This window comes from Mixophyes fleayi, chromosome 11, assembly GCF_038048845.1.
Source record: "Mixophyes fleayi isolate aMixFle1 chromosome 11, aMixFle1.hap1, whole genome shotgun sequence".
Lineage (NCBI taxonomy): Eukaryota > Metazoa > Chordata > Amphibia > Anura > Limnodynastidae > Mixophyes > Mixophyes fleayi.
The window spans coordinates 99507862-99518751 of record NC_134412.1 but is presented as its reverse complement, the minus strand read 5'-3'; the positions used below and the strand labels follow the sequence as shown (position 1 = coordinate 99518751).

Genomic DNA, 10890 nt, shown 5'->3' with positions numbered 1-10890 from the left:
CCTGGGTCAGGGTATGATCTGGGTCAGGGTATGATCTGGGTCAGGGTATGATCTGGGATAGGGTGTGACCTGGGTCAGGGTATGATCTGGGTCAGGGTATGACCTGGGTCAGGGTATGATCTGGGTCAGGGTATGATCTGGGTCAGGGTATGATCTGGAACAGGGTATGACCTGGGTCAGGGTATGACCTGGGTCAGGGTATGATCTGGGTCAGGGTATGATCTGGGATAGGGTGTGACCTGGGTCAGGGTGTGACCTGGGTCAGGGTATGATCTGGAATAGGGTGTGACCTGGGTCAGGGTATGATCTGGATATAGGGTGTGACCTGGGTCAGGGTATGATCTGGGATAGGGTGTGACCTGGGTCAGGGTATGATCTGGGATAGGGTGTGACCTGGGTCAGGGTGTGACCTGGGTCAGGGTATGATCTGGGATAGGGTGTGACCTGGGTCAGGGTGTGACCTGGGTCAGGGTATGATCTGGGATAGGGTGTGACCTGGGTCAGGGTGTGACCTGGGTCAGGGTATGATCTGGGTCAGGGTATGATCTGGGTCAGGGTATGACCTGGGTCAGGGTATGATCTGGGATAGGGTGTGACCTGGGTCAGGGTGTGACCTGGGTCAGGGTATGACCTGGGTCAGGGTATGATCTGGGATAGGGTGTGACCTGGGTCAGGGTGTGACCTGGGTCAGGGTATGATCTGGGATAGGGTGTGACCTGGGTCAGGGTGTGACCTGGGTCAGGGTATGACCTGGGTCAGGGTATGATCTGGGTCAGGGTATGACCTGGGTCAGGGTATGATCTGGGTCAGGGTATGACCTGGGTCAGGGTATGATCTGGGTCAGGGTATGATCTGGGTCAGGGTGTGACCTGGGTCAGGGTATGATCTGGGTCAGGGTATGATCTGGGATAGGGTATGATCTGAGATAGGGTGTGACCTGGGTCAGGGCATGATCTGGGTCAGGGTATGATCTGGGATAGGGTGTGACCTTGGTCAGGGTATGATCTGGGTCAGGGTATGATCTGGGATAGGGTGTGACCTGGGTCAGGGTATGATCTGGGTCAGGGTATGACCTGAGTCAGGGTATGATCTGGGATAGGGTGTGACCTGGGTCAGGGTATGATCTGGGATAGGGTATGATCTGGGTCAGGGTATGACCTGGGTCAGGGTATGATCTGGGATAGGGTGTGACCTGGGTCAGGGTATGATCTGGGTCAGGGTATGATCTGGGTCAGGGTATGACCTGGGTCAGGGTATGATCTGGGATAGGGTATGATCTGGGTCAGGGTATGACCTGAGTCAGGGTATGATCTGGGATAGGGTGTGACCTGGGTCAGGGTATGATCTGGGATAGGGTGTGACCTGGGTCAGGGTGTGACCTGGGTCAGGGTATGATCTGGGTCAGGGTATGACCTGGGATAGGGTGTGACCTGGGTCAGGGCATGATCTGGGTCAGGGTATGATCTGGGATAGGGTGTGACCTTGGTCAGGGTATGATCTGGGTCAGGGTATGACCTGGGTCAGGGTATGATCTGGGTCAGGGTATGATCTGGGATAGGGTATGATCTGGGTCAGGGTATGATCTGGGTCAGGGTATGATCTGGGTCAGGGTATGATCTGGGATAGGGTATGACCTGGGTCAGGGTATGATCTGGGTCAGGGTATGATCTGGGATAGGGTATGACCTGGGTCAGGGTATGACCTGGGTCAGGGTATGATCTGGGTCAGGGTGTGACCTGGGTCAGGGTATGATCTGGGATAGGGTATGACCTGGGTCAGGGTGTGACCTGGGTCAGGGTATGATCTGGGATAGGGTGTGACCTGGGTCAGGGTGTGACCTGGATCAGGGTATGATCTGGGATAGGGTGTGACCTGGAACAGTGTATAACCTGGGTCAGGGTATGATCTGGGATAGGGTGTGACCTGGGTCAGGGTGTGACGTGGGTCAGGGTATGATCTGGGATAGGGTGTGACCTGGAACAGTGCATGATCTGGGTCAGGGTATGATCTGGGATAGGGTATGACCTTGGTCAGGGTATGATCTGGGTCAGGGTATGATCTGGGTCACGGTATGATCTGGGTCAGGGTATGATCTGGGTCAGGGTATGACCTGGGTCAGGGTATGATCTGGGTCAGGGTATGATCTGGGATAGGGTGTGACCTGGGTCAGGGTATGATCTGGGTCAGGGTATGATCTGGGTCAGGGTATGATCTGGGTCAGGGTATGACCTGGGTCAGGGTATGATCTGGGTCAGGGTATGACCTGGGTCAGGGTATGATCTGGGTCAGGGTATGATCTGGGATAGGGTGTGACCTGGGTCAGGGTATGACCTGGGTCAGGGTATGATCTGGGTCAGGGTATGATCTGGGTCAGGGTATGATCTGGGATAGGGTGTGACCTGGGTCAGGGTATGATCTGGGATAGGGTGTGACCTGGGTCAGGGTGTGACCTGGGTCAGGGTATGATCTGGAACAGTGTATGACCTGGGTCAGGGTATGACCTGGGTCAGGGTATGATCTGGGTCAGGGTGTGACCTGGATCAGGGTATGATCTGGGATAGGGTGTGACCTGGGTCAGGGTATGACCTGGGTCAGGGTATGATCTGGGTCAGGGTATGACCTTGGTCAGGGTATGATCTGGGTCAGGGTATGATCTGGGTCAGGGTATGATCTGGGTCAGGGTATGACCTGGGTCAGGGTATGATCTGGGATAGGGTGTGACCTGGGTCAGGGTATGATCTGGGTCAGGGTATGATCTGGGTCAGGGTATGATCTGGGTCAGGGTATGACCTGGGTCAGGGTATGATCTGGGATAGGGTATGATCTGGGTCAGGGTATGATCTGGGTCAGGGTATGATCTGGGTCAGGGTATGACCTGGGTCAGGGTATGATCTGGGATAGGGTATGATCTGGGTCAGGGTATGATCTGGGTCAGGGTATGACCTGGAACAGGGTATGACCTGGAACAGGTATTGCCTGGTCCAACTCTTTGATGTTGTTGTTAGATATATATCTCAGTATACTACTAACCACATTGAAATTTAGGTGTAGCAGAATGTATTCTGTATTGTCTATGAGATAATGTGACAGTAACAATTGTATTATATAACGTTGTTTCCCTAGGAGAATACAGGGAGTCACATATAACATAGTAACATAATGAGTAATGTCTTACCAAATGCAATATTATATGTGGTTAATGCAGATTATCTTCTCTCTATCAGATGGCTCCACCTCACAGGTCCACCAGCCTCCCATAGCCACGTACACAGACACTCGCTGCATCCGTAGGAAGAAACGTCCAACACGACAAGACCCCCTCTCTCGTCTCTCCGCTCTGAGGGACGAGCTCTGTCACCGTTCACTGTCTGATGATCGGGCTGCCATTCTGACCAGCACCGAGCCGGATGACTCCTACGGTCATGCCACCCTTCTGTGACCATCCTTGGAGAGAGGCCTTGCTGCTTTCAGGCCCTTTCTGTCTCTTGGTGCTGACACTCACTGCCCTCCTTCTACAAAGACCTGTACACAAAGCGTGAGCAGCGAGTTGTGTGTTCATTGCCTACCTCACCAACCCTGTGTGTGTGCGGAGGGTAAACTCATTGCCTCATGGAGCAATGTACAGTGTTAAGACTGATAGATGTGAGGATACATGTATTATGTATGGTGTGACTATAGCACCTGTGGCAGCTCTACACATGGTATTATATACCGAACCCTACAAGAGGCAACAGCCAGGTACTTGTGGAGCTGCATACGCACCATTGCACATGTAATAATTATATATATATATATATATATATATATATTATACACACTCACATGCAATGCATTTATGTTACCAACAGAGGCACATGTGGAGGATATTTACATGTATATGATACATCTTATGGTTGAATCAAGGGGAAAGTACCATCACATACATCTCATTACATTTACTTCCATGTAATTTGTACTTCCTTATCCATGTGAATAACTACTAGTATGCGGAATACCCGCTCCAGACATAAGATACATGACAGCTATTGAAGAGTTGTTACTATGTTGCAAGTAGGACAAAAAGGGGAAACTAGTTGTGGGGTTTGGGGATAAAGATGAAGATTGTGCGCTCTGGACAAGGTAGTACAGCTTACTTCAAAGTAAATTGTTGCTGTTTATTTTTCTTTATAGTTAAGTTTTGTTATGCACTGACTTGAAAAGACAAAATCAAGATGCTAAAATACCCCACTGCTGCCTATGTGCCTGGGGTATCTCTGAAGACAAAGAATGGGTGTTGCCCTAAGCTTTTATCACTCTTACAGTACAGGAACAATGGTAAATCTTATCGTGATGAATGGAAAGGGTAGGAAAGTACTAGAGCAGGGTAGAGAGGAATGTAGAGGGCTTAGCAGTAATGTGTTCCGGGAGTAGACTGGTGCAGAGTAATGTAGATGCTAAAAAATGTAGTGATAAGGAGAGTATTGTAGAGGGGAGTAATGTAGAAGGGTGGAGAGTAATTTAGAGAGGCAGAGAGTCCTGCAGATGTAGGGAGAGTGATGTAGGGGGGGGAAGTGTAATGTAAATGCATGGAGAGTCATGTAGAAATGGTTATATTAATGTAGCAGGACAGAAACTCATGTAGAGGCAGGGAGAGTCATGCAAAGGATTGGAGAGCCATGTAGAGGTGGAGAGAGTAATGTAGAGGGTGTAAAGTAATGTAGAAGTAGGGGAAGTAATGTAGAGAGATGGAGAGTCATATAGGAATAGGGAGAGTCATGAAGAGGTGCTGAGAGTAATGTAGAGGAGTGGAGAGTAATGTAGAGGAGTGGAGAGTAATGTAGAGGGGTGGAGAGTAATGTAGAGGAGTGGAGAGTCATGTAGAGGGGTGGAGAGTAATGTAGAGGAGTGGAGAGTAATGTAGAGGGGTGGAGAGTAATGTAGAAGTAGGGGAAGTAATGTAGAGAGATGGAGAGTCATATAGGAATAGGGAGAGTCATGAAGAGGTGCTGAGAGTAATGTAGAGGAGTGGAGAGTAATGTAGAGGAGTGGAGAGTAATGTAAAGGGGTGGAGAGTAATGTAGAGGAGTGGAGAGTCATGTAGAGGGGTGGAGAGTAATGTAGAGGGGTGGAGAGTCATGTAGAAGTAGCGATATTAATGTAGCAGGACAGAGAGTCTTTTAGATGTAGGGAGATTAATGGAAAGGGATGGAGAGTCATATTGCAGAGCGGAGAGTCATGTAGATGAAAGAAGAGTAATGTAGAGGGGTGGAGAGTCATGTAGATGAAAGAAGAGTAATGTAGAGGGGTGGAGAGTCATGTAGATGGATGGAGAGAAATGTAGATGGATGGAGAGTAATGTAGATGGATGGAGAGAAATGTAGATGGAGGGAGAGAAATGTAGATGGATGGAGTCATGTAGAAATAACGATATTAGTGTAGCAGAACAAAGAGTCTTGTAGAGTTTGGAAGACTAATGGAAAGGGATGGAGAGTCGTATTGCAGGGCGGAGAGTCATGTAGATGAAAGGAGAGTAATGTAGAGGGGTGGAGAGTCATGAAGTCTTGTAGCTGGGCAGAGAGTCATATAGAGGTGGAGAGAGTAATGTAGAAGTCTAGAGAGATTAGATAATGTTTGTTTAAGCAATAATTTCCATGTATGCAAAGACTTCTGCAAATGGTTTTCTAACCATTGTTGCCTAATACTCCCCGCCAAGAATGAACAAGAGTCACCCTTATTGTATACACACGCTTCCTATAACCTGATACTTTCTATATGAATCATGTTAGTGCCATAACACAGGAGATTGCCTGTTTGTCTCCCACATACACAACGCACTGTTGAATTGTATAATATTGTACTTTTGTCATTAGTTACACCAGCTGTGTACCCCTCATGGAGGCTGTAGTAATATTCCTCAGAATGTATCGCTGGTTCATCATGAATTTTATTTTAGCCCCCTCTGCTTCTGGGTGACTGATTAATTCAGTGATCATATTAGAAATATGAATAATTGTACCAATTATTGTTACTTTTATATTTTATGATAATATTTGGAGTGATTGCAGCGAGCAGGATTGCATGGTTGGTATACGATGCCCTAGTTATTCCAGTAGTGTGGTCACTTTATAACCCAATGACTACGCTGATATCTACAGGATACTTTGTGGTTACATAGAGTAGATCAATATGTTTGTGTTTCAGAAGATTAGGATTTGTCCATCTCTCCTAGGATTTGTGTGTTTCCATTTGTACAGAGCTGTATCACAGGGTAATATCGGCAATAATTCACTCTTAATACTTCAGTTTTGTAAATATCTAGGATCCTATAAGTGTAACGGCTGTAGGATAGTCATATATGATATGGTTGTATTGCATTATTAGCTTATTATTATTTATAACCTTTATCTGATCAGATATGTCTGGACAAAGCTGCCAATCTACAGAGCAGTTATTTGTATTAACTGCAAATCTTGTTTTAGGAAAAATCTATTTTTGTACATGTTATCTGGTTTCCTGCTGCGTTCCTCCCTAGTTGGAATTTCCATTCAGACTGCATTGAATTTCTTGATACTTCTCTGTAGTGGAATCACCCAGTTTGTATCATACAGAGAAGCACACACCAAGTAAATATCTGATTATTGTAACTTTTGCTACACATTTTACCACATGACTATGGGAGGATTAGTGCACAGAGAGATCCGTCTCCTATATTGTCCCTACACAAACAGAATATTCTACCTGCTTCTGCCCTCATGCGCCAGGACATCCGTTGTCCATTTGTAGTGATGTGCTAGTAAATACCCCTAAGATGTCATGTGTGGAAGATTAAATAGAAATAATACAGATGTTATATTATATTATCCTACTCTCCTGTACAGAACAGAATGTTTCACTTAGATTTAAACGCCCCCTCGGAGGTGAGAGTAACCACTATTTTTAATGAGGTGACATTTTTCACATTTATATCTCGCTCCATGTCACATAAATCTAAGGTACAAACACCACCTGGGGGTAATTGTGAACAGATCGGGTGTGTGTGCAGTGTGTGAGCCTATGTCTGCTCCACAATCTTTACATTTGTTGTTTGAATGAGGAAACATCCAGAATTCTATAGTTCAGCAACGTGAGGAAGTCATCTGCTTAAATTCTGTACATATAAAAGTTATATATATATATAATGACAAATCCCCAAGACTCTCGTCACTTGGTTTTATTTTCTGTTATCTAACAACTCCTTGTTATTCTTGGATGCATTCTGAATGCGCCTTCATGTATGTGACATACATGTGACATCACCCGCAGATCAGCTTTCTCTGCTATGTGTGACACCTCCTTACAGGACAGGTTTTCCTTCCATCTCGGTTCCCTGCTACTTATTAGGTCTTCAGGGGAAATCGTTTTACCCAGAGTTATATACACACTAACAAAAACTGTATCCAGCCAATAACAATGTGTGTCACTCGTTTCCATATAGGACTCTCAGGGTTTTAAAAATATATTTTTAAAGATGGAATTAGTCTTTAAAGCCACTATACCGTCCTAACTATTTAAACTGATGCTTTGTTTGGCTGCACTATTTGTTTAGATTTCTACATCCGTCTGGTCCAGGTTCTGTGGATTATGGTGGAAATTTCATTAAAGCAAAACACTAATAATGATGGGGCAGCACGGTGGCTCAGTGGTTAGCACTTCTGCCTCACAGCACTGGGGTCATGAGTTAAATTCCCAACCATGGCCTCATCTGTGTGGAGTTTGTATGTTCTCCCCGTGTTTGCGTGGGCTTCCTCCCACACTGCAAAAACATACTGGTAGGTTAATTGGCTGCTATCAAAAAAAAAAAATTGACCCGTGTGTGTGTGTCTGTGTGTGTGTGTGTGTCTGTGTGTCTGTGTGTGTGTGTGTGTGTGTGTGTTAGGGAATTTATACTGTAAGCTCCAACGGGGCAGGACTAATGCGAATGAGTTCTCTGTACAGCGCTGCAGAATCGGTGGCGCTATATAAATAAATGGTGATGATGATGATGGGGACGGACTGGTGAACTGTCTGAATCCTGGGTATCTATACACATGGCTTTCTCTAATGGTGCTCGATACATTGTAGTCACTTCCTTCCAGGGGTCTATGTGATGGTGCTAGACTGAGGGGGTCTCACCCGGCTGTGGTGCTGTCTCTTTAGACCTATCCAGTGACCAGGGAGATCCATCATGTTTTATAATGTTCTCTACTATACTGTATTATTAATTGGTACTCAGTGATCAGTTACCAGCAATAATGTCAGCCAGAAGCAACCTAGGTGTCACATTGGCAATATAACACGTATCACACATACATGTAAAGCATTGCATCATATGTAGGTGCTATATAAATTACTGTTACTAATAAATACCACAGTCCTGTTACCCAGACACATTCTATATAGACTTTTGTGGCACATTAATATTTCTGGGAGATGGATAAAGGCTACACAATAGCCAGACAGGTTTATACATAACATCTGGCAGTATTGTACGGGGACAGTCACAGGGAGTGACTGTGTTACAGAGAGATACACACAATGCTCAGGTGCTGCTAGATCGCAGGTCTATCTGTGAGCGGATACTTAGGATGTTCAGTGTTTATAGAGCAGACTACAGTGTGTAGCACATTGATATTTGTTGATTACAAAGTAACAGGAGTGACATAAAGTGTATAAACGTCTGAGCACATAAAGAATGATTTATGTCCAGCCAAACAACAGCAAAACATATCAGCAAAATTGAAAAAAGTTTGTAATAAAAGAAAAAATATATTGTTATTATTCTTAATCCTATGATTTACACCTGAAAACAATCATTTTGCAACCTTGAGAAAGAATCTTTGCACAGAAATTCCAAAAATGATAAATATGTGACAAGGAAACCACTTAATTTATCTATTAGCTTTTCCTCAGACTGGTGATGGGGGCTCGCTCTGTCTGTCTGTCTGTCTGTCTGTCGGTACTCAAGAGCCCCCACACCTCTGTCACTCTAGTTGTAAAAGTATTTCATGATTCACCGAAACACAAGATAATAAGCAGACGCCGGGACTGTATTAAGTGATGATAAAAGTGTTAGCTGGATATTCCGTAGAGGGTGATGTGTTCTCTGTATGTTACCGGTTTACGTGTTTACAGCCTGCAGCTGCTTTTTACTTTAGTTATATTTGTGTTTGCTGTCAGCATATTGTGAGGGGCAGTCATCATGGCTGCTCCCAGTTAATCACAGAAGTGATGGGACATAATATTAAATACCCGTTGATCACTTTCATAAGAATAGATGTTGCTCACATGTACTTAGTTGCACTTTCAGTTAAAGTCATTTTAGCATCTTTGTATCATACTGACCACTGTCCATCCAGTGCACAATATAATACATGGATACACCGGTATATGGGGATAACTTATTGTACGTGTGTGGATGTCATGTCCTATAGAAACCTTTCATACGTCACATTGCTGGTGAACGGAGGCAGTGGGAGCAGTTAGATGGTTTCCGTGTTGTATATATCTATTTCTTACAATATCTTTCTTGTTTCCCACAGCAAGAGGTATTCTCATCATAACTGTTTACGTGCAGATATTCAAATCTACATATACTAAAAATATATATATATATAATAATATATAAAGAAATATATAGTGAGAGAGAGGAATAAAAGTTTAAATCTATGATTAGATATATAATGTTTTATTTTTGTATGACGTTGCTGATAGCCACAAGGCTTGTTATGGATATATTAACTAGCCGCTGTGGGGAATGCTGTGTAGCCTCTCTAGGTGAGGAAGGGCCATTGGTGCTATAGATTACTGGTCATAGTTTAGATAGATACATTGGTGCAGTGATCTATTGGATATATACGTCTTTTACTTGTGCTGTGTATGTGTCTGACAAGGACTTATAGTGGGACAACGGGGAGAACCTCTCACTGCTGAGTGAGCCTCTGAAGAGACATCTGTCACACGTAGGGGAATGTCTGCCAGTGTAACGAATGGGAGACCTAACTGGTTATTCTTGGATGGTGGCCTCCTGACTAGTAGCATTACTGCTGTTCTCTTGCCTTCCTAATCACATGAAACCTCAAACATACCGTACTGTCTTTAACACGCCAATGGTTAACACGCCAATGGTTAACACGCCAATGGTTAACACGCCAATGTGCCCTTCAGATGGATGAAATGATCATTGTTATGTGGAAGGAAGAACGTTTTTTATTTTTAGAGCCACTGAAGACAGGCAGGAGATGTACATTGGGGAAGAAGCACATTGGGGTCCTGGACTTCTACCCATCCAGGATTGTCTTGTAAATGTACTGGATAGGATGAACCCTCTGCATGTTGAACCCTTAAGGAGGGGGATCAGTAGGTAACCTCACCCCTTCAGTGCCTTATTGCCATCAGAAGCACATATGCCATCAAACAATAGACCTGTAAAAGCCTTAGCTTGTTAGTACAGATGAGGTGGGATTATTATATTAATGGGTGCTATTCATACACATTGGCTGCACTTCTTGGTGAGTTCTGGTGGAGACTCTATAGAGGGAATATACTGTGTATAACAGAGACACAATATGAGGCAGCCTACAGAAAACAGTCAGTATTTGGCTCAGAATGGTTCACAATTTTGTCAGACCATAGTCACCATGTTGTGGGTTTTCGGATGTGTTCTTTGATAAAGAGCGGAATGTACTCTGCGTGTCTCTGTGGCAGAGCGTTCAGTCACTAACATGCCCTAGATCTTACATCTGCTTCAGGTTTTAAGAACTCTGTTCATCTTAAGTTCACAGAATAATGTGTTACTGGATTATTACAGTCATCCTGATCATTTTCAAGCTTCAAAACCAATAATAATTGATCAGTGTTCGTTATTGGTGGCTGATTATCAATTATAAGAAGTCT

At 44.5% G+C, this 10890-nt stretch overlaps 1 protein-coding gene across 4 annotated transcripts in view; it reads left to right on the top strand.

Moving 5' to 3' along the window:
• IGSF9B (immunoglobulin superfamily member 9B) overlaps positions 1 to 5343 on the top strand; it is an 82127-nt gene extending 76784 nt beyond the window's left edge. For 2 of the 4 annotated variants that reach the window (XR_012679921.1, XR_012679920.1), the window contains exons 20-21: positions 3225 to 4691; positions 4731 to 5343. Coding sequence is in view for 1 of the 4 variants with exons in the window: in XM_075190604.1 (XP_075046705.1) it covers positions 3225 to 3439 (215 nt within the window). In the remaining 3 variants the exon portion in view is untranslated. Of the gene's footprint in view, positions 1 to 3224 lie in introns of all 4 variants that reach the window. The other 2 variants (XR_012679922.1, XM_075190604.1) reach the window with 2 other exon arrangements.
• Positions 5344 to 10890: the final 5547 nt, after the last annotated feature.